At 51.9% G+C, this 23,936-nt stretch overlaps 2 protein-coding genes across 2 annotated transcripts in view; both read left to right on the forward strand.

Annotated features, from left to right (window-relative positions):
• Timp2 (TIMP metallopeptidase inhibitor 2) overlaps positions 1 to 23,936 on the forward strand; it is a 48,713-nt gene that overhangs the window by 810 nt on the left and 23,967 nt on the right. The window lies entirely within an intron of this gene.
• The window catches only part of Cep295nl (CEP295 N-terminal like), a 28,865-nt gene continuing 4,929 nt past the window's right edge, over positions 1 to 23,936 (forward strand). The window contains exon 1 of the mRNA XM_074044984.1: positions 1 to 23,936. This exon is cut by the window's right edge and continues 4,929 nt beyond it. Coding sequence (XP_073901085.1) covers positions 22,712 to 23,936 — 1,225 coding nt within the window. The 5' untranslated portion in view covers positions 1 to 22,711.

Here is a 23,936-nt window from a genome sequence, read left to right on the forward strand (position 1 = left end):
GTTGGGGGGCCTGGAGAACTGGGGACCCTGGTGAGAAACTTCCACAGGTGAGATGGGAGCTGGGCTTCTCTGTGCTCAGGGCTGGGTGGAGAAGGGCTTCTCTGTGAGTCATTTAGGGGTTCACGAATTAAGTGGAGCAGGATACAAGCCCCCCCTCCCCCACCACGCGCGGGCGCGCACACACACAACCAGGGTCCATAGGCTCAGGGGGACAGGGAAGAAAGGCCTGTAGAATTGGCTTCTTGCTGGGTGCCCTGCCCAGGAGGCCCCACTAACAGAGCCAGGCAGAGACCAGGATCCCAAGTATTTGCTGCTGGTGACTTTTTCCAGGATGGCCACAAAAACTGGAGGTTTGGTGACTGGAGGGGACAAGTGGGATTGGGGACTTAGATTGCCCAGCAAGTATCCGTTATGCTCAGGACGCCTTGCCCCAATGGCTGGGACTATCGAGGAAGAAGGGGTACAGCTATGTGGTCTGATCCACCAAGGAGTGGGAGAGCCAAGGCCGGAATGGGGGATCCACTGGGGCTGATCCTTGCAGGCCTCTCCAGCCCTGGCTCTGGGGAAGTTCCATTGCCCAGCAGGTGGGCCCTTTGCCCCTCTCTGACCTCCCTGTAATCAGGTGAGCATCCTGTACCTGATGTGGCAGGCTGGGCCTCCTCACCTGCCTAGATCAAAGCCAGGGCTCCCTTGCTTCTCCTGTTGTCAGCGATGCCCTCTGGACGCCCCCTCCCACACCCCTGCCCCACCCCAGTTAGTCCTGTAGGGAGTTTTCAGTGCTCTTATCTGTGGTGTCACATGGCTCAGGCTACCTGCACCTAGGGCAGGGTGAGTGTTTATAGGGTAGTTTCCACAAAACTGATTTGGGGGGGAAATGAAGTCTTTTGTTCAATTTGGCTTTGATGTTTAGCAAAATTTACATGCAAAGAAGAAACCCCTCCCAATGGGGAACCAGGATTGAGTGGCCTTCCTCTGGTGTATTCTCCAGAGTACAGGCCTGTCTATCACGACTCCTGTGCTGACCGAAAGCCAGGCTCTGACCAGCAAAGACTTGGGGTTTGGTTCATAGGAGCCCAGTGGCAAGGGGCTGGGTGTGGGACCACCCCAAGCTCCCACCTGGAAGGAGAGAATTTCCAGGCAGCCACTTATGTCCTTGCCTAGTCAAAAGCTGAGACAGTGCTGAGCAAGGAGCTGCTCTGGTCTGGTTTGGATCAAGGCTAGCAGAGGTCCGGGGCTCCACAAATGTCTCCAGGCCCCTTGCTGCCCTGCATGTCACCCTCTGCCGCCTAGATTTCCTGGCCCTGGTGTCCAGAAATTGTTCCAAAATCACCCTACAGGCAAAACTTGATCCCCGTCCCAGTTCAGAGGCCAGGGCTGCACTGCAAAGCCCGATGTGTCTGTGTCCTGTGGCCACTGTAACAAATGTCCACAACCCAGTGGCCTAAAACAACAGGAATTTATTATCTCACAGTCAGGAGGCCACAAGTCTGAAATCCAGATGTGAGCAGGACTGGTTCCTTCTGGAGGCCTGCTAGACGTGTGTCCCAGCCTCTGGGGGCTCCTGGCAGTCCTCAGTATTCTTAGGGTGTAGACACATCCCTCCCAGCTCTGCCTCTGTCTTCACATGGTCCTCTTCCCTGTGTGTGTGTGTGTGTGTGTGTGTCTGTCTGTCTGTCTGAGTCTAAATATTCCTCTTCTTATGATACCAGACATTGGATTTATGATACCAGACATTGGATTTAACAGTCCGCCCTAATCCAATATGATTTCATTTGACTTGATTACATTAGCGAAGACCCTACTTCCAAATAGGGTTGTGTTCACAGGTCCTGACTGGGCATGAATTTGGGAGAGGGACACTATCGAGCCCAATACAGTCAGGCTGCCCTATCTTGTCACCAGTCATCCCCCCTGTGATTGACAACTAGTGAATGGAATGACATTCCAGGGTAGGGCCTTGAAATGAAGTCCACCATGAGAGCAGTGGCCTGTCCTCCAGGGTTCCGTTCTCCTTTAAGTGGCACAGGTTTGTGACTTGCTCAGCAGTGGGTCACTGCTCTGTCTGGGGATAGACTTGCCTGGGGTTTCTCAAAGATAGTTCTGGTCTGGGTCCCTTTGCAGATACAGAGGTCTGGCCCAGACTTTGGGTTTTGCAGCTTTAAAAGCTCCTCAGGAGGTTTTGTGCAACCAGAACTGTGACCCGGGGTCTGGAAGGAGTGTAAAGAACGACTTCTCCCCGGCATGCTGGTTCTTCTCACTCTTGGCTGGACGCAGCCTCACGGACTAGCTCCGAGTCTTCGTGAGGCGATTGGTGTCAGAGCAGTCAGATTTCTCTCTGCCTGCGGAAGGATTTCTGGGAGGGGGTCTCCCTGGCAATGGTAGGCAGAGAGAGTTCTTTCTGGGGTTGTGACATTTAGTGGGGAGGGGATAAGTGATGACTTGGCCAGCTCCTGGAAGGCCCAGGTCCCTGTCCTTTCCAGGAAGGTTAAGACAAACAGGAAGCATTCATAGCTTGGTCACAGCACTGCTCAGATGTGCTGCTGGCCTGATTCCCTCTCACCTAATGGAATCCTTCGGCACCTACTGTAGGTCTGTATAAGTGACAGGAACCTGGCTGAAAACCAGCCCTGGGCTGGCCATTCAAGCTGTACCATGCATGGTGCCTGGAGTCACTGAGCAGCTGAGCCGCTTGGCAGAAACCCTGACTGCTTCAGCTGGTTTCTGGAATCAAGGGCAAATCCAGGAGAATTTCTGAACTCAAAGAATGAAATCTTCCCTCTGACCTGGGTGGCAATCAATGCCCAAGCCACATTGTTTCCCGCATCCCTCTCCAGAAACTGCTCCAGCTTAAAGAGAAGCTTATAGTCAAGGTCCAAAGAATCACGTGTTGGGTCCCAGGGCAAATCTGACCTTCTGTGAGAGCCGGTGGGCCCCATGTACACAGTGATAGGGCCAAGACAGGTAGGAGTGACTGCCTCGGAACGCACACAGCTAGCACTCAGTAATATCTCTGCCTTGATTTGCACATGTGAAAAGCAAGCAGCATCAGACCTTGTGAATTGAGCCAGGCCTTCTGTGTGGGGCCGCTCTCTGAGGAAACCGCTGGCAACCCCTGTGCAGGTGCATGCCCTGTCTGTGTCATCGACTTTGTACATCCTCATTTTCATATTGGGCTTGTCTGTTTGAATAAGCAATTATGGAGTGGCTGGCTCAGTCGTGAATGAGCCATGGATGTAAGGGAGAGGTGGATCTTCCTTCCAGAGGGGAAAGCCAAACACCAGGGCGGGCACTGTGGAGGTGGGTTTAACTGGCTTATGGTGTAAAGGAAGTTAGACTCAATGTTATTCATGCAAATGAATGATGACTAGCCAAATCTCAGAAGTCAGTGTGTAACAACTTGAAATGCATTCACAGGAGGGGAACGTAAGGATTCTGATGGTAGGTTGAGCAGAGGGTGGCAGAGGGCCTGGGGCTCCTTGGCTCAGTTTTGGACAGTGTCCCTGGAAGCCTGTCTCTGCCAGGAGAGGGACTGGAGCCTGAGTTCCTGGTGGCTCCCAAGGTTGGAGCTGCAGAGGAAAGAGGTGTGTGCAAAGCACAGAGGCGTGACCAGTCCTGGAAGGGGGCTCTCCTCATACCGCACACTCCTCCCCGCCTGTGAACTGAGATCACTGCCAGCCTGGGACCTGCTCAGGCCTCTGGAATTTGCCCCTCCTGATGGAGTGGCCAGTGGCTTGGTTCCCTGCCTCTCTCCTCCCCACCATCTCAGCCAGGCTGCCAGGTGGATCTCATTGGTGTGGACTGTGCAGTCCAAATCCTTTGGTGTGACATTTGAGCGTGTGGAGAAAGAACAAGGGTGTAGATGACTCCCAGGCTCATGGGGAAGAGTGGGCAGCCACCTGGCCCTGATGGGGAACCACGCATACCATCCTGGAGGCTGCAGCGGAGGTGAACCTCTTGTGTTCAAACACAATTGAGAAATGTGCTTTGAGCGTGCCAGGAAGCTAGGAAGATGGAAAAAACAGCTGGGGAGAGAAAGCAAAGGAGGCAATAAAGTGAAGGGAGAAAGGGTGGGCAGCCTGGGAATGGAAGAGGGGCCTTGCCATGAGCTCCTCTCCCTGCCCTGGAGCTTGACTCAGGTGTGTTCCCTGGAAACTCCCTCTGTTCCCAGTGCATGTAACACACACACACACACACACACACACACACACGTGTGCATACACAAGCTGGGGACCAAGCGGTCCCATGGCTAGGATGGTCTTTCTCAAAAGAGAAAGGCAGAACAGAGATTGAATTTAGGAATCCAGAAGAACAGGTATCACAATGTGCATCATTTGGTCCTGGCAGGGTGGGTGTCCTCAGCAGAGGGACGGGATGCCTGAGCAAAGGGGAGAATGTTCTGGTGCAGAGCAGGCCAAGGAGGGTGGCTGGGGTCTGGGGGCAGATTGGGGCCAAGTGTCACCACTCTGGCTTGTCACATGGAGTCTTCACTTACATGAGGTAAGTGGAGCCTCATGAGCTGGGAGTGGGGGTTTGTTGTGAGTGATCTATGTCAGGAACATAGACATGCTTGTATCAGAATTTATTGGATAACAATAAATTCATGAGCTAGGTCAGTTTTGTTGGCAAAAAAGCTCACCAAGCACTACTGAGTTCGCTTGAAAGCCATGGGCCATTGGCCAATCTTAATTACCAATATTAACTCTCAGATCACACATTACAGAGGCTGCAGATTTCGGAGGACTGTGCTGGAGGCACAGGCCAGAGCTCACAGGTGCAAGGAAAAGTCTGTGTAGGGGACCATATAAGTTTTATGAACCTCAGGTGCAGAACTGTTCAGGACCCAGAGTAGTGAAATGCAGTCTGGATGGCAGGCAATTTTGAGTGTCAGTTTAAAGTATCACAGGCAGGAGAAACTGTGCTGGAGCCTGGGGACAAAGGCAGAGGTCCCTCACTTTGGCAATATTCCTGGATGAGGTTCTTGACAAGTGACCTGGTGACACATCAGTGTGCCTGCTATGTCTCAGTCTTGGGGTGCTCCTCCTTTTATACTCCCAGGTGAGGGTTGATCAGCTTGCATGTCTGGTGTTTCTGATATGATTTGATTTATTTACAGATGTAATTGCTTATTGGCACGAATACCTTACTTATCAGTTTGTGCCTCGTGGCGTGCTGGCAGGTGGTAGTTATTCACCTGTACAACCAAGATGTAGAGTCATTCTGTTTTGGCACTTAGACTCAAAATGGAGTAGCTTAGGTCAAACTGCTGCTTTATAAAACGGAGTAAGTAAAGGCTGGGCACAGCCTAAGGCTGCTGTTCTATACAACCCAGAGCAGGTAGGTGCAGCCTGCTCTTCTCAGTGTTGAACACTTAAAGGCTGTCTGTTTGATCTGCTGCCTGCCGGTGTGCACTCAGAGCAATGGTCTCCAAAGTGGGGTGCCCAAGACAAGGTGTTAGATGTAGTGTGTGAATTGAGAGTGGTACTTAATCTTTAATGAAGCTCTGGACATGGGGAGTGCTTGGCCAGGTTCTCTGTTCTGTTGTTTGCATCAAAATGAGCAGTGTGGAGGCTATGAGCACTGCAGGTGTGTGGGGGGAGGGGAGCCTGCAGATGAGATGACCTAATATTGCCCAGAGGAATGGGGAAGGAGTAGATATCTAGACTGAGGGGTGCCCAGGAGCCTCAGCATCTCAGAGCAGGCTGCACAGTGGAGCCACCTTCCTCAGCTGCAGGGCCTCCCAGCCCACCCACCTGAGCCAGCTGGAGTCCCTGCACCCTGGTTCTCCAGCCCTTGGGGCCTCCATCGTGGCATGGATGTGCGGGAGTGAAGGAGAGGGCACAGAGACCTTCGCACAAACATACACGTGAGCTGTTGGGGCAGGGTTCGTGTTTGGTGAGTGTCTTTGGGAAGCTCTTGGAATCCCTGGCAGGGCCAGTCGGCTGCAAACTGAGGTGTAGCCTTTACAAAGAGGGGTCCCCAGCCCAGGTGAACGGACACTGTGCAGAGGTGGGCCTGGGGTCATGTTAGTCTGTGGGGTGGGCAGGGGCTGTAACTGCCACTACATTCTCAAAGGGACACGTGACCTCAGAAGTTCAAGTCAAGGTCGTTTGCAAAGAAGTCTTTTGAAGGATTTCAAGTCCCATGTTTTCTGTGAACATTTGTACGTCTCATAGCTGGAGCTGGGCGTCTGCCTTCCGAGACAGACGGCATCTGTCGTCCTCACTCCCGTCACCATGAAAACAGGCCAAGGCGGGTCTGGAGAGAGGATATGCTTCCAGGGACCTTGTGTCCTCCTGGCTGGGCTCCATCCTGGCTCCCAAAGATCTGGAAGGTTCTGTGGTCATCTTACACATACACACACACATGAGTCCTGGGAAAGAAGTCCTTGGTCAGCTATGGCTGTCTTTCATCTCCAACTCTGGTTAGAGCTGGACAGCACCACTGGTGGAGGACACAGACCCCAACAGGATGCTGGGTGATTAGTGCTCACTTTTCGGGGTTTCTTGGTGGTGATATTGGAGTCTGAACTCAAGGCCTTGTACCTTCTAGGTAAGCAGTCTACCACTTGAGGCACACCCCCGGCCCTTTTTGCTCTAGTCTGTTTTTCATATAGGGTCTTGAGCTTTTGTCCTGGACTGGCCTTGGACCAAGATCCTCCTACCTTTGTTTCCTGAGTAACTGGGATTATAGGTGTGCTCCACCACACCCAACTTTTTTTTTTTTTTTTGCTGTACTGGGGTTTGACTCAGGGCCTCATGCTTATCTAGGCAGGCACTTTTACCATTTGGGCCTTTTCAGCAGCCCTACACCCAACTTTTTTTAAAGATGGTGTTGAGTTTTGAACTCAGAGCCTTACACTTGCTGGGCAGATGCTCTACCACTTGAACCACACCCCTGGCCCTTTTTCCTTTAGTTAATTTTCAGATAGGGCCTCTGGGTTTTTTTCTTTGGGTAGGACTGGACCTCAACCCTTCTATTTACATCTCCTGTGTAACTGGGATGGCAGGCATGGGCCACCATACCTGGCTTATTGGTTGAGATGGGGGGGGTCTTGCTAACTTCTTCCCTGGACTAGCCTTGAGCCATGATCCTCCCAGTCTCTGCCTCCTGAGTGGCTGGGATTACAGACACGAGTCACCACACTTGCCTCTCATTTAGGACTGTGTTGTTTCATAATTGAACAGTCGCATTTTGGATGCCAACTCTGCACAAAGGACTGTGGCAGGTGCTCAAAGAAATTTTAAAAATGAGTCAGCTGTAGCACCTGTCTCCAATGAATGAGGCAGGGAATGCAGAACGTAGGTCGTCTTGCATGTCCATGTGGCTAGCCTGGCACCATGTTCTGGCCACTGGCCATGTGTTGAGATTGGGTGTAAGATACGACCTCTGGGAGGAGATGGAGGGGTGGATCTTATCAGAGGAGAGATAAACCCTGCAGGCAGAGGGACGCCTAGCAAAGAACACAGGCCCTAGGGCGGGTGGGGAAGCCCAGAGGGAGGCTGAGGAGGAGAGTGGGTGACAGCAGGGTGGGGGTCGTTGGAACCTAAGTGTGTACAGCCTTGAGCCTTCTTGGCCTTCAGCCATGTTGGGGAAGAAGAGCTGTTAGACACCGGGCAGGCAGGCAGGCAGGCTGGGAGCAAACTGGAGGCGGAGCACTGTGGAGAGTCTGGTGACCCAAAAGGCAGGGCCAGTCCCTAGGCTGGGAGGATGTGGGAGACAGAGGCGGCCTCGCAGCTGAGGCCCAGGGGCCCAGGGTGGACACAGTGTGTGGGAGCCAGGTGACTCCTAGCCCGGTCAGCTGGTCAGACAGGGTGGGGCTCACAAGCTGCTGAGACACTATGGCAACTGCACCTGTGCAAGGAAGTACTGAGCCAGTCAGGACTGGCTTAACAGTCAGTGGGAAATGTGTGTGTTTGGGAGAACGAGGAACAGAACATGTGGACCAGAGGGACCATGGTGACTCGGGGAGAGGGTCACTGGAGCCAAAGTGGGGATGGTCTTGAGATGGGGTGGAGAAAGGTGGACTGGAGTCCCAGAGAAGCTTCTGTGGCCTTCTAAGAGCCACGTGGTCCTGGGAGAGAGCCTCTGATTTGGTTAATTTTATCCTGAAAATTCCCTGGTCTTCCTTCATGTAGTTTTACTACCTTAGTAACCATTAAACAAAAAATAACCTCACTCTGTGCCTCACCCCTGTAATCACAGCTATTCAGGAGATAGGGATTGGGAGGATCTCAGTTAGAGGTTGGGTGCCAGTGGCTCCTTATATCTGCAATACTAGCTGTTTGGGAGGCTGACATCTATAATTCTAGCTACTTGGGAGGCTGAGGTCAGAAAGATTGCAGTTCAAAGCCAGCCTGTTTGCACGACCCCCATCTCTAAAATAACCAGAGAAAAATGGACTGGAGGTGTGGCTCAAGTGGTAGAGCACCTGCTTTGCAAGTGCAAAGCCCTGAGTTCAAACCCCAGTCCCTAGGATGTTGTTAAGATCAAGGTGATATTTCAATTTCTTTTTGCTTAAGACCATTTTGTAAGTTTTCTGTTATTAACATGTATCCCTTAACTATTTCAAGGTTAAAAGGTATTTGGGGGCTGGAGTGTGTGGGCAGAACATGTACTAAGCCCTTTCAGTCCCCATCCCCTCCCCCCAGGCACTGGAAGGGAATGGAGAGAGGAGGAGGGCGTGGCAGGGTGGGCAGAAGGTGAAGAGCTGACCCAGCATGGAGCCCCCAGGGCGCCTCACTTTCCTGGTAGCTGAAGACACAGATGAAACCCTAGTGGCTTATTGCTGCTTGAGACGATTGCATTTACCTGCCTGGGACTCACGACCTCTGCTTCTTACAGCCCTGTTGGGATGTGATTCACATGCCGTAGAGGTCACCCCATTAAACTGGACAGTTCAATGGTCTTGAGGACATCCCAGAGGCACCTGGCTTACATGTGGGTTTCCTTGATGCCTCCACAGTCCACGTGGGTCATGCATTTTTGCTGGGGGGGGTGGTCCTGGTCCCTTCCAGTGTGTGCTGGGCCACATAGCAGGACATGCCATGACAATGTTGGTGCAGCTTAGTTCCACAGAAGACAACTGGCCTTCTGAAACCTTTGTTGGTCTCTTTCACGAGTTGGCAAACTGTGCCTATTGCTGGGCCAGTCACAGGTTGTTATAAATAAAGTTTTATTGGCACACAGCCATGGTCCACTGGAAGTGCATTGTCCCTGGCTGCTTTTTTGTTTGTTTGTTTGTTTTTTGGCAGCACTGGGGTTTGAACTCAGGGCCTTACACTTGTTAGGCAGGTGCTCTACCATGTGAGCCACTCTGCCAGCTCTGTCCACGGCTGCTTTTGCGCTATAATAACTGAGTTACATGGGTGTGACACAGATTGTATGGAACCTTGCAACCAAAATCACTTATCGTCTAGGTTTTTCTTTTTTGGCATTACTGGAGTTTGAACTCAGGGCCTTGTGCTTGCCAGACAAGCACTCTATTTTTTGCTTTATTTTTTCTAAATAGGCTCTTCCATTTATGTCCCAAGCCAGCAACTCTGGATACAACTTTCCTTTTGATGCTTTCTGAGTAGCTGGGATGACAGGTGTATGCCACCACACCCAGCTTTTTATTGGTTGAGATGGGATCTCTAGAACTATTTGCCTGGGCTGGTCTTGAACCATGATCCTCCTGATCTCTGTCTCCTTAGTATCGAGGATTACAGGCATGAGCATCTACATATCCCTTTTCAGAGAATTCATTCTGACCTCTGGCCTGTGTCACTGACCCAAGTGACACAGTTGTGATCTTCCTGGTTTGTATGTGGCTGGTATAACCCTCACCAGGTTGCCTGTCCCCTGTTTTCCAGAAGCAAGTAGGTCTTGAAAAGAAAGGGTGCCTTTGGGGGATTCTCCAAGCTGACCTTGAAGATGCAATGAGTCTGGCCTGGGCCCTAGAGCCCATGAGTGAGCTGGGGGAGAGGAAGACGGGCTTCCAAGGCAAAGGCTGGCTTTCTGTTGCACCATGTCCCATGGGCAGAGTGACATGGGACATGGTGCAGGGGTCTCAGAGGTCCCATCAGTCCATTTGCAGGGACCACCTCTGGCTTGTGGTGAGACTTTATTTGACCCTTTCTGGTCTGATGGCTTGAGCTCCCTGGCACCCTGTTGGGGTCAGGCCACCTTCCATAGATGTGGCAAAGAAGACTGGGGCTGGAGCAGACTTTGCTGGGGCACCTCTGGTTAGAATGGAGGCTCTGGTTAGGGCACACTTCAACAGCTGGTTCTTAGCTAGGAAACGTGGTTTAGAGAGAAAGGTCAAAGAGAAAGGTAGAAGAGAGAAAAAAGCCGAGGGAAAAGGCCCTGGCTTCGGAGCCATGTAAGGATGGGCTGAAGCCCAGCCCTGTATCTCTCTGAGCCTCAGTTTCCCTTCTGGAAACCAGGCTCACATGACTCAGGACTGTGCCATAGTGAAGTAACTGTCAGTGTCACCCACCCACTTTTGGGAGTCTGAGACCCTGGGCAGGTTTGTGGCTTCTGCCTAGGATGTCCTAGAAGACATTTCCAAAGGCAGGGCAGGAGAGGGTACCTTCTCTCTGTACACACATGATGTCCTCTGTTGTTTCTCTAGGGACGCACTCAAGCCTTGACTGGCTTCTCTCTGCAGCCCTCTTCCAAATCTAGAGCCCAGAGAGAAGGATGGGTTTTGAGAGTGGCCAAGCCCAGGTAATCCAAGGAGGGCACATTTACCTTCTAAACCATCATGGTGCCATCCCCAGCACTAACGAGAAGCCTCTGCTCCTTGGCTCTTTCCACGCAACACGAATCTCTGAGATTGCTCTGTGCTGAGGTGCACAGCCCTGCCCAGGCCCCTGTCCTTACCCAGTCCCCAGACAGGGAAGGGGTAGAGAACAGGGAGAACATTTGAAAGAAAGCCAGGAGTAGCACAGGCCATGGAGACTTGAAGTGACAATGACACAGCCATGTGTCCAGAGCATTTGCACAAACCCGATGAAATCTGAGCCTCTATGACCTGCAGTCCAGAGAGCACTCTCACCACCTAGTCCCTCCAGCACCAGGAAGGGCACAGGATCCATTTGCTCAGGTCCTGTGGCTGCTGGTGGCAACCACAACCGGGCTGCAGCCACTAGGCAGTGGGGTCCTGGGTGCTTCTGGGATGCCACATTGGATGCACCAGGGGAAGAAAGGACCAGGGCATCCTTCATGGGCTTCAGGTCCCTAGTGGATTGCTGTGTAGAGAGCTATGCTGATACTGGGGACATGGGGCTCCTGCTTTTGGGGGGCAAAGGCTTAGAGGACTTGCACACACCCTGTCCTCTCCTGGTTCCCTGCCCTGCAGCACCTTGGAGGTTTTCCTCTGTAGCCTTCCTGCACTTAACCTTCAACACCAGATAACCTGGGAACAAAGGCCCAGTGTCACCCAGCCCAGCACATCAGGAGGGATGGGTCAGTGCAGAGCTGTGATGAGCTGTGTCTTCTTGTCCCCTTGGGCCAGTGAGCTTCAGGACAGGAACAAGAAACACATCTAGGGTGGTTTTTGTTTTCTGTGCGTCAGTTCTGGAAGGCAAGGATAAGACACCAGGCAAAGACAAAAATATCTATGCTGAGAGCGTTGAGTGCAGAAGGACTTTCATGTCTCTATTCTCAAGGACTCTTGGAGGGAGGCTCTGTCCTGCTTGGACTGGGAGGTCTGTGACTTGTCCAAGGTCACCAGTGGCGTGGCCATGCCAGGAATCCGAGGAGATGATCCTGGCTCAAGACTCTGGATCAGGACGGGGTTTCACAGCTCTGGACACCAGCGAGCTGCTCAGCTGGCTGGGTGGCTGGTTGTCCTTGCCGAGGCCGAGGCTGGACGAGGGGGAGATTTGATTTTGTCTTAATGTGAGCCGTTTGGAGGCTAAGACCGGCATTTTGACAGAAGCTGTAAAAATAAGTCTTCCTTTTTATCAGGCAACCCTGTATCTAGGAAGTTTTCTGAGGGAAATAAGGATATCCATAAACATTTGGTCACAAGGATATTTAGTCCCAACTCATTTATCTTTGGGAAATGTTAGAAGAACCTGTTCTCTGCAGGTGACAAATGGTATCGACTTTTTTTAGTTTTGTCTATTTTGGGGATCAAATCCAGGGCCTCACACTTGCTAGGCAACTGCTCTACCATTCGCTTTTAGTTTGTTTTTCAGAGAGGGTCTCATGCTTTGTCTGGGCCATCCTCAAACCTTGATCCTCCAGTTTCTGCTTCTGGACTGGCTGGGATTATAAGCATGAGTCACCATGCTTAGCCTTTTTTTTTTCTTGGTAGTGCTGAGAGTGAATGCAGGGCCCCAAGCCTGATAGACACACCATATCGCTGAGTGACACCTCCCAGCTTGTAGTAGCATTTTTTTAGTTGAAATGTAAAAAGTTTGGATTCATGAGGAGAATCAGACTTCCTTTTGCAAGTGGCTATTTTCTAATTTTCTTGTAATGAACTTGAATTATACATGCAATTTTTTTTAAGTTAGCATTTGCTAGTGTGGGTCCAAGCACAGTGAACAATACTAGCAACCCAGCCCTCAAGACCTCGTTGCTCTAGGCTTTGGTGGCTCCCATGCAAGAGCATAGTTAACAGAGTGGATTAGCTCAGAGCAGGGGCTGTGTTCCAGGAACTACCAAGGCAGTGTCAGGAGAGCTGGGCTCAGCAAAAACGTCCCAGTTCCAAACACACCTGGACAGAGTGGTGGAGGTGGTGCTGGACCCTGTGTGCTACAGCTTTGGGCCATTGTGCTCTAAGACTGTCTCTCTTAAACTTTCCCCTTGCCGAAGAGTTGGTGTCAGACCATGGGGAAGGAGACAGGCACATAAGACCATCTCTCAGACTGTCCTTGACAGGGCTCTCGGAGAAACAGAACCAACAGAATATGCAGAGATACACAAGAGGCAGGATTTATTACGGGAATTGGCACGCACGGTTATGGAGGCTGAGAAATCCCACAGTCTGCTGTCTGTAAGCTGGAGAGCCGGGAAAGCCAGTGGTGTGATTCAGTCTGTCCAGAGGCTGAGGATGGGGAGCCGCAGGTGTGGGCCTTGGAGTTCAAAGGCCCAGGGAGCCAGGACCTATAAGGGCTGAGGACTGTTATTGGATGTCCCAGCTCAAGTAAGGAGAGAGTGTCCCTTCTTCTCTCTCTTCTGTGGGATGATGGCTGCCTGTATCACAGAGGCAGATTGAGACCAGGCAGTCCTCTCACTCAACTACCAACCAACTCCCAAAACACCTCCCAGACTCCCCAAAAGCAGCTCACCAGCAACCTGGGCATCCCTTAGCCCAGCCAAGTTAACACAGATTAGCCATTACAAGGGCTGGAAAGAAACCAAAAAAATAGGGGAGTCAGCTTTGGTAGTGGAGAACTTTTCTGTGGGGAGAACTCCCATGCTGTCCCGGGCCAGGGGTCAGGGCCTAGCCAAGGACCCATCCAACCCACACCAAAGCCTTTGGCCTCAGGCTCGGCTCTCCTGAGACCAAATCTGAGAGCTCTTCTCTCTCAGATTCACACACCTCAGCCAATCCCTGCAAGAACACCCCAAGTAGGTTGCTTTGAGTTCTTGGGACCAAAGCCACCTTTTTCCCCAAGCTGAATTTCTCAGTGGCCAGCTCCGTGGAGAATGCTCCAGCCCTAGCAGCAAGGTTGAGCTTGTCAGACTTCTCATTCCGGGTGCATCAGGGGATTCCTGGACCTGTTCGGAAACGGAAGCTCACTGCCCTTCTGCCCGAGGTGGGCCAGATGTTCTCCCTACAGGAGAAGGGGTGGGAAGCATTTTGGGGAAGCCCTGACCTTGGTGTGTACCTCCTTAATGTCCTGACAGCTTGAGGGGAAGAGCGGCACCCTAAGAATGTCATGATACTGCCAGGCTGGGGAGTCCACGCTGTGACCATGAAGACCTCCACCTTGCGCCTCTCCCTCATAGACACCTCCTTCAATAGGCACCTTCAAATTACCCCTGCTCACCACCCCAGCTGTTTGAGCCATATTTCTGGGATCGGTTCTCTCACCTGGGTGTTTGTCCTCTGGCTGGCTTGTTGCTGTCCCTGACCTCACCCCTGCGGTGATGTCACAGCACAACAGGGCTGCCATTCCTATGGCAACAGCCTGCCATAGTTAACCAGCCAGGGCAGAGCTGGGCTGCTGTGGAGGTAGGGAGCTGTGAGTGCAGCTGACCTAGGTCAGGGGCCCTTGAGCCTCCGTGTCTGCCTCTTATCCATAGTGAAGCTGGGTCCTGTCTGTGTCCAGCTGTTGGGTGAGGCTCCAGGGGCTGATCTGAAAGCCAGGGCTCTCTAAAGACAGCGTGATCTGGAGGGGTGGCAGGGAGGCTGGAGGCCGGGGGAGGAGGTGGGAGAGAATGTAGTTATTCAGAGGAAGCAGAGGTGTCATGATGCAGCAAAAGCAGCTGCTTGCACAGGGCTCTGACCTGGATGGGGACTTGGAAAGCAGTGACAGACACTGTTGATATGGCTGGGAAGACTTACCGGTTGGGTCTGCCATAAGCAGCCCACTGGCTTGCTGGTGCCTGGACCATCAGTGTGGAGGTCAGTCTGCCTTGGAATCTGTCTGTCGAAGCTGGTGGAAGTCACCTGTTCCCCAGAGGCTGGCTGCCCAGCCACCTCTGCCTTTAGACTCATCCCAGTCTTGGGGACATGGGGAGATGTGTACAGATTCACAGGTGAAAAAACCCACTGTGGGGCTTGACCAGGACTCCTATTCTACCATGACTCCCTCCCCTCAGGGATTCTGATGGTACCAGTCCAAAACCCACTCTAGCGTTTTAGGAACTCCACTTAGGAACGCAGCTTAGAGTCAGGAAGTATCAGAAACCAGGCTCTGGGAAGAATGCTGGTGTGTCACAGAGCATATTTCTAGAGGCTAGAACTCAGAGAAATGGAGTAAAAAAACATTTCTGATATTATTTTATCCGGGCTTGGCTTGAATGCCTCCAGGAATGGGTGTCTCACTACCTACCTAATGATTCCAAGGCAGCCTGTAGAAAGTACTTCCTTCCACCTGGCCCATCTCTGCCTCCCTGTAATGCATCCTCCTCAGTGGCTCGGCTCAGTCATCTGGAGACACACACAGTAAGTACTGCCCTGTCCCCAGCGCTGGCCAAGCACTGGGTGATCCTTATGGTGATGGGTGCAGCTGTTGTCACCCTGCTCCACAAGTGAGCACACTGAAGCATGGAGTTGAGCCACTTGCCCTGGGTCACACAGCTAGTTAGCTCTCTTGACCACCATATAGCCGTTCTGGACTGCTCAGTCCTGCAGACACCTCTGTCCCACCCACTTCCAAACATTCCTGGCTCTTTAGGACTTTTCTTCCTGTGACCTGTTTTGTCATTGTCCTCCTGAGTCCTGGGCCTCTGGCCCTCTCTCCCCTTCCTTCCCACTTTCCTTGTCTTCTGGAACTGTCTGGGAAGACATGCCTCTTCACCGTGGGATTCTCCCTTGTTCTTTGGTCAAGTTGTCCTTTTGCCTCAGGCCTTGGGCATTTCTCGGAATCATTTCAACAATTTCATTGTGATTTTGGTGAAATGATTGTCCCGTGGCATTGTCACATTGGCCATTTCTGGGGCAGAGACACCTTTTGCCTTGTTGAAGTCGCTGAGCTGGGCGTGGACTGTCAGCTCCCTGACGTGGGGTCAGCTGTTGTCAGCTCCATGGCACTCTGGACACTGACGGAGTGTGCAGGCACTGTTCTCAGAGTGACATATGTCCTGTGCTACGGCGTCCCACCTGCAGGGACAGGCGGGTGCTGCTTGGAGGTTGTGGAGGCTTTCAGGCATCCTCAGCACCGGTGTGCCTCTTTCCCTCTTGATCCTGGAACATCCAGGAGAGGACTGCTCAGTGCAGGGCTGGGCTGGACCATCACCTGCTTGTTCTAGACACTTCTCTGAATGCAGGTAAAGATCACGTTGCTTTTTCTGCGACCACGTGTCTCTGACAAAGTAGCTGACAGCCACACGAAGCCCTTTCACCTCCTGCAGGGCTGTATTCTCACTCACTACTTAACATCACTGAGTTTTAGACATATTCCTGTTGTACTTTGTCCTGTTACATTTGGCCAGGTACATAAGCTGTTAAAAATCTTCTGAGCCAGGTGTGGTGGTGCCTGTCTGTAAAATCCCAGCTATTCGAGAAGCTGAGGTGAAAGGATTGCAAGTTCAAGGCAAGCTTAGACTATGTAGTGAGATCGTGTCTCAAAATCAAAAGCCAAAAGAAAAGAAAAATCCTCTGAGTTGGAGTGCTGTGGTTGGTTTCTGACTGTGGTCACCAGTGTCCTTGGGTATCCACGTCTGAGAGTCTCTTAGATTCAAAGGTCACGTGCTTGTTGCTGGCCAGGCCCATCGGTGCCTCAAGCCTGTGTTTGCCTTATGGTAAATCCATTGTATCTGTCAAGTGTTTTCCTGTGGACGCCAGGCCCCAGGAGTTTGGAAGATCAGGCTTCTGTCAGAGAGACACATGGAGCATTATAACCAGGAATGTGGAGGGGAGGCCTGGATGCTACGTGAAAAGTCAATTTACAAAGTCCAAATTACATTCTGGCCTCGCTTACTTTAGGGAAACTCTGCTCTATGCATCTTAAAAGCCCTTGAGGGGGTTCCCTATGTCAGCATCCCAGAGACAATCAAAAACAATTTTTTTAAGGTCAAATTATATGTATTGTACATCTGAGAAAACAGAGAAAGGACTAACTTTACACAGGAGAGCGCAAGCTTGAGTTGTATGGAAAAGCTCCCTCCCTGGGATGGGAGTAGTTTATGTTTCAAAGAAACAGTGTTAACTAGGCCTCCCAGGACCCGAGTCTGTAGGCTTTTGAAAAAAGGGGACGGTGTGCTGGCTTTGGAGGCGGCTGTCTTCTAGGAGGGAATTGGGTGGGGCTGGGAATATGGGTGGAGGACTGAGGGAGGGTGCGTCCATCTCATGAAGAACCCACAGGGACGCAGTGAAGGTTCTGGGTTGGTACAGGACATTGGGGAAGCAGAGCCTGGCCAACCCTACCTGGGACTCAGTGCTCCCAGATGGGATGGGAAGGGGAGCCCAAGGTCAACTGCTCGAAAGCTCTCCAGCCCTGACTGGTGGAATTTGAGGGAGCCGGTGAACAGAGCGCTCCCCACCCCTGTCCACAGATGCTGGGGTAGGAGCTGTCTGGAGAGGACCCAGGAATCTGCACGTTGCTTGCAGCTCAGATGTGCTGCATGTGGCTGTGGGCGACACTTGAAGACTGGTGAGGACAGCAGGGGACCATTGTAGGGCAGCTGAGTAGCCATGTACAGGGAGAAAGGTGCAAACACACAGGCCAAAGTGGCGAGAGGCTGGTGAGAATGCTTAGGGAGCCCGGATGAGAGATGACCAGGTCTCAGCTGTCAGGGGAGGAGGGCAGAGCAAGGCACAGCCTCACGGAGACACATTTGCTGGGGTGGCTACTAAAAGCTGGTCGATGGACCAATAGCATCGTGCCATGGGAAGCACCTGAGACGTGCACAGTCTGGGCCCATCCCAGTCCTGCTGAACCAGACCTGACCTAACAAGGCTGGAGAAGCGCCTGGCTGGCCTCAGCCTGGGCTGCATGGTGAGGAATAAAATACGTGAGCTACAAGTGGGAGGACTGCCCATCTGCTGAACTCAGAGACATCCAGGTGTCTGCTGGTCAACACACAGGGAGCACTCAGGCCATCTCAGGCCTCAGCTGCCATCAGAGGCCAAGCATGCTTCTCAGGGCCACAGGAGGGCCAGAGAGGCCAGAGGTCAGGTGAGGACAAGTAAGTTCAGGCCAGAGCCCATTCATGCCGAGAAAGTGGCTTCCAGCTCTGCCCTCCATCTGCAGTAGAGGTTAAGAGCCTGGGTCAGGGCTGCCTGCTTGGATCTGAGTCCTTGCTGCACTGCTTGTGAGCTGGTGGCCTCAGGGAAGTTATTTAACCTCTCTGAGTCTCAGTTTCCCCTTCAGAAAGTGGGGGTAGGACTAGATCTCACCTCCTGAGGTGAGATTGTGAAATGGTGTGAGGCCCGTGGTCAGTTGAGGCTGCGTGGTTTTTAATGCTGGGTCCTCACAGCCAGCTGTGTGGTAAATAAGCTGCTGGCTTATTTACCTGGCTTGCTTAAATATCTATGACATACAATCCCAGGAACTGTCACAGTGGGTTCCAGCAGAGAGAATGGAGTGGGTGAGACCATCAGAGACCCAGTGGGAGCAAAGGAATGACATCAACCTGGAGAGGCCAGTTATAACTGAGGGTGGAAAGTTGCAGCTGAGTCCTGGTGGTGTCCCTGGAGACGGTGGTGCTCAATGTTGTCGACTTGTGTCTGGGGCAGAAAGTGGTATCTGCTGTGTCTTTTGGGTACCCACGTGTGCAAGGTCAATGTCATATTGATGGTAAACCACAATGGGTGAACTTAAAACCCCATGCCCATCATGGTACCTGGGGAGTCCAGCAGCATCCCTACAACAAACCCCAGCAAGTAGAGGTTCTAACTGTCACCAAGTTAGCTGTGTGACTGTCCTCCTTGTGGGAACTGCGCACCCCTGACAGGTCCACCCCAAGGCTCCAAGACAGGCTCGAGAGGCCTCACATGTACATTGTTCATACCATATCACGCCTTAGTGGATCAGACTGGGTCACATCCTGCATTTCCTGCAGAAGTGAGGGACAGCTCCCATGCTAGTCAACCACAGGACCTGATAGCCTGCCACTGGTGCCTCTCGCAGCCTCTGGTTGTGCTACTTCTTACCCCTGATTTTGTTGGGATCACAGTAGACTCTCTCAGCCCAGCTGCTCAGAGGCACTGGGGTCTCCTTGGGAAGAAGAGGAGGCCAGAACCACCTGTGTGGCATGGAGCTTCCCTGCCTCTGGCCAGGCTCTCAGGACAGGCTCTGCATCTGTTGAAAATCCATCCAGGTAGCTACTTGGGTGTGGTCGCCACAGGCTGGCTCCATGCTCTGGGTCACAGAACCTCAATAAACAAAAGAAAATTGACCCAGTGTCCACTGGGCTTGACAGGAGGCTCTGGTGCCACCCAAAGGCCAGAAGGGTGTCCAGCCTGGCTTCCCCCACACTGTTCCAAGGGCAGCTTCTGTCGGGAAGTTGCTGTGGTTTTCTGGACTGGCTGAAGGCAGCCGGCCAAAGGCAACTGTCTGCTCTGGGGGTAGGGGCAACATGGGGGAAACTCAGAACACTCTGCAAAGATATAAGAGACGAAGGGTCACCAGGTCCAGTAAACAGAGTCCAGATGGATTGAGAGAGGGGCACTGTAGTGAGGACCCCAGTCAGAAGCATGCCTGTCTCCCTTGGCAAGAGCCCTGCCCAGGGCACTGGGGAGCCTATCTTGCAAGGCTGGAGAGACCCCAAGAGAGACATGCAGGAGCGGCCGGACATCCCGAGTGGAGAGGGCGTCTCCTACGGGGCTTTTTGAACAGGTGAGCAGGCACTTACCCTGCGTCATCTTGGGCTCAGCGAGGCCCTAGTGGCCTTCCCTGCCAGCACACCCACCAGTCCAAGAAGGACCCTGTCCTCTGATTGCAAGATAGCAAGTGGGGAGGGCACAGGCACGAGTGGGGAGGCACTAAGGATGTAGCGGCATGTGAGGACGTATCTAGCAGTTGTCATGGGGACATCGGTTCCTGAACTACAGAGCCATTGTAATTTCCTGAACTTTATCCCAAGATCTCTACCGAGTGTGGGTCACTGACCGAGCTGGGGGCACTTCTGGAGCAGGCTTCAGTGATTGTCTCCTGCTGGACATGGTGGGGGGCCATGGCTCCAGGCTCAGAATTAAGTCTTTGTGCCTTGGGGCAGGCCTTGCCCTATTCTCTCCAGGTGTCTTCCAGGACCGACAAAAAGAATACTTTCAGCAACCCAGACCATCCCTACCTGTTTGAACACCCTGGTGGCCACTCGTTGGGGTGGGAAAAACTCAGTTTTTGGCACATGAGACTCAGCTGCAAACCCAGCTCCTCTCTGAGCCGAAGACCTTCCTTATTTGGCCTCTCTGAGCTTGGAGTTCTTTGTGTGGACTCAGGCTTCCATTTTTCCAAGGTAGAGTGGAGTTATATAGTCAGTTGTTGTTCACCTGTTAAAGACACTGCCACATTGTCTTCCAAAGCAGCTACACCATTTTACATTCCCGCCAACAGTGCGCAGGGTTCCAATTTTTCAATTTTTACTTTTTTTTTTTTTTGGCAGTATGGGGCATTGAACACAGGTCCTTGAGCTTGCTAAACAAGTGCTCTATCACTTGAGCTAAACCCTTACCACTTTTGTTTTTATTTTGCTTTTGAGATAAGGTTTCACTAAGTTTGTCCAGGCTGTTTCTGTCTCTAGATCCTCCTATTTCTGCCTCCTGAGTAGCTGGGATTATAAGTGTGCACCACCATACCTGGCTTTCCACCTGTTTTTAAGTGTAGCCATCCTAATGGGTGTGAAGTAGCATCTCATTGCAGGTTCAGTTTGTGTTTCCTGAATGTTGGCATTGACTATCCTTTATGTCTATTTACATCTTCTGCCTGCTTTAAAATTAGATTATTTGTCTTCTTATTGCTTTGTAAGAGTTGTGTAAATATCCTAGACTGGACTTTTTTATTGGATATATGATCTCCAAATATCTTCTAACAGTCTGTGCCTTGTATTTGCACTTTATTAATGGTGACTTTCACAACACGCAGGTTTCAGTTTTGACATCTTGTTTGTCAGTTTCTTCTCTGATTGCTTGAACTTTGGGTATTGCATCTAAGAAATCTTTGCCTAAGCCAAGGTCACGAAATACACACCTGTTTCCTTCTAAGCATTTTTGCTTTCAGACCTTACATTAAGGTCTATGAATTAATTCTTGTAGGTGAGGTGAGAAAAGGGTCTAGATTCCTGTGTTAGCGTTGCATAGCCAACTGTATCATGGCGCCATTTGCTTTTTGAGAATAAAAGAGCAAAGAACAAAACACAATTCTTCATTCCATTGAGTTTCTGTGTCGCCTTCCTCCAAAATCTGCATCCTTGTGCATTGAACACCCCTGCTTTCTGTCACTCTCTCCTCTTGCCCATCATGGTGGTTGGCAGACTGGTGGAGTTTAATATTAGGAACTGTTCTAAGTATATTATTCTAATTGCATAGTCTGCTTTACCAAGAGGTAAAAGGACCTCCTCCCCAAAAAAGGTACATCAAAGCCAGTGACAGTGTGGCCAACCATGGCTGGCCAAAGGTGCTGTGGTCTACCCAAGCAGCAGAGGGCCAGTCTGCCTCTTGCCCGCTGTGTGACCTGGATCAAGTGTCCTTCTGTCCCCTTGTATCAGTTTCCCCATCTGAGAGCCAAGGGTGTTAATAGCTTCTTACCTCCCAAGGTCCCATACAAAAGATGATCTATGCCAGGTGTGGTGGCGCACGCTTGTAATCCAAGCGCTTGGGAAGCTGAGACAGGAGGATGGTGAATTCTAGGTCAGCCTGGGCTACATAGTGAGACCCTGTCCTAAAAACAAAAATCCAGTTTGATAGATAAGTGCTCAGAGGCAAGCCTGACTGTGATACAGACAAAGTGCTACTTTCTGATCAATGTGACTTCTTTTGGCTCAAGGCTCAAGTTATTGAGCCTGGTTCCACCCAGATTAAAAAAAAAAGAACAAGGGCAGTCCAGGGCTTTCTATATGAACCACAGAGTCCAGGAAGCTCCTGCTTCGATCAGAAATTTGGCTATTCTGGCACCAGCTCTAAGTGGCAACTGTACCCTGTTGGGGAAGCACCTCCTGCCCAAGGAGGGCCTTTCTCAGCCAGATGCTTGCAAAGGCCCCTGATAACCTCACAAGGAAAGGCCAGGAGTCGTGAAAAGAGATGTCACACCCTTTTTTCTTCCTGTTTTGTCTGTGTTGGGTTCAAGAGTCAAACATCACCCACATACATGCACCTGCATGCATGCCTCTGGGCTGCTACGGCAGGCGTACAGATGCACACACATAGCAGCATGCACACGTGTACACGCACACACACACACCCGTGCACACACACTGCCTGGCAAGCACCTCCACCTTGCCCCTTCCTCTTTTTGTCTGTGAGCAGCTCTCCTGGAGGCCAGGCTTCCTCCCTTGCTTCCACCTGCCCCAGGTGCTTTCTTTTGTACCCTCCTGCCCCACCTGAGTCCTAGTTCATGCCTCCTAAGATGGTGGCACTGTCTCGGCACCATTCACACTTTGGGTCAGATCATTCTTTGTCATGGGGGCCACTCTGTGCTTTACAGGATGTTCAGCAATATCCCTGGTCTGTCCCCAACCACAGGCCAGTAGCACCTCCCCCACTTCCAGTTGTGATGACCAAAACAACAACAACAAATCTCTAGATGTTGTGAAATGTCCCCTAGGAGGCAGAACCATATCCCATGGAACACAGTCACCCTAACAGACCCTTGTCAAGTATGTGCAAAGCAGGGCAGAGTCAGGGAGTGGGCCTGGTGGGCAGAGTCAGGAGAGACCCCAAGGGCCCTCTCTCATTGTCCCTGCACTGAGCATCCCATGTGCATTGTCCCCAGGGCCCTGCACACCCTCCTTGGACTGTTTCGGGGAGCAGCGTGTGTCCTCCTCCTGTTGTAGGCTTGTGACAGAACACTTGTGGCCTCAGTAGCTCCTTAGGTCCCTGGCCCTGCAACCCTCTGCTCCTGGCGGCAGTCATCTTTCCTCAGAAGTGGTGTCTACCAAACTCACAGAAATGCAAAAGGACATGGAACTAACCACTGAGACAAGCCTGGCTTCAGATGACGACGCCTTAGCTTTGAGGCAGACGCTCGCATCACTGCAAGTCAGAGACAAAGGTGACGTGGTTCTGGAGAGAAGACCCGAGGTGCAGCAGTGGAAAAGCCGGCACCTGCAACGCATGGCCGAGGAGCTGAAGGCAGAGTGGCAGGAGGCCCAGCTACAGCAAATCAAAGACCTGGAGCGGCTGTATTTAGCCCGTCTGTTGGGTGGGATTGCAAGGCAGGCAATAGGACACGAACATGACTTGGAGGGGCCCATCCATCAGCGAGCAAGATCCCCGAGAGGCAGGGAGAAGCACAAAACTGCCTTTAGAGAGGGGAGGTGTCACAGGGAAGAGCCATACAGACAACAAGCCTGGCACCACAAATCGGGGAAGAAGACAGTGTGTCCAGAGAGGCGGGGGACTTCCAGACCCCGGGGGCTGAGTCCCCCTGAGAAAAACAAAGGAAAGCGAGCACCTTCTAGCAAGACCAGTAGCAGCCGCCGGTCCGTGAGCTCTCGGCTGAGCCGAGCCATGGACCTAGCAAAGCTGAGTCCGCTCTTGGCCCCTGTAGAGGAAATTGAGGGCCTGGAGGAAGAGGAAATGGAACCGGCCCGGGATGGGAGAAGGCAGGTGGGGAGGGGGACCCCTCACTTTATGCAAGACCTGAAATACAACTGGCGGGATCATAGTCCAGAGGGGAAACTGAATGACCTAGAAGAGTTGTGGCCAGTCAGCAATCCCGACAGAAGGAGCCCTACGCCCCCAGGGTCTCTGTTCAAGTGCGATGAGAAGAACAAATGGCAGAAAGATCTGGAGTTTGCTTTTGAGGAGTTGTTTAATACAAACAGGAAGCTGAAGAGGCACCTGAATTTGCACCTTGAGCAGAGGCCCAGGGCAGATCAGAACACGGATGAAGAGCAGGGCTTCTCAGAGACCCAGGGACAGAGTAGTGACATTTCGAGATTGGAGTTGCCCAGGGTGATGGAAGCAGTGCCTACTGGGGAGTCTGAGAGCGCAGCAGAGGCTGAGGCTGCAGAGATGTCATCCAAAACCAGTCTGGAAAGCCTGCTGATCAAAACTGAAAATCTCAAATGTCATCAGATGGCTAAACCCATGTTAAAAAATGAAAGTCAGATACTCTCCGAGGCAGGGATATCTACTGATGAAGAGGACTTGCTCTTGCAAGTCCCCAAGT

The sequence above is a fragment of the Castor canadensis genome, chromosome 11, assembly GCF_047511655.1.
Source record: "Castor canadensis chromosome 11, mCasCan1.hap1v2, whole genome shotgun sequence".
Lineage (NCBI taxonomy): Eukaryota > Metazoa > Chordata > Mammalia > Rodentia > Castoridae > Castor > Castor canadensis.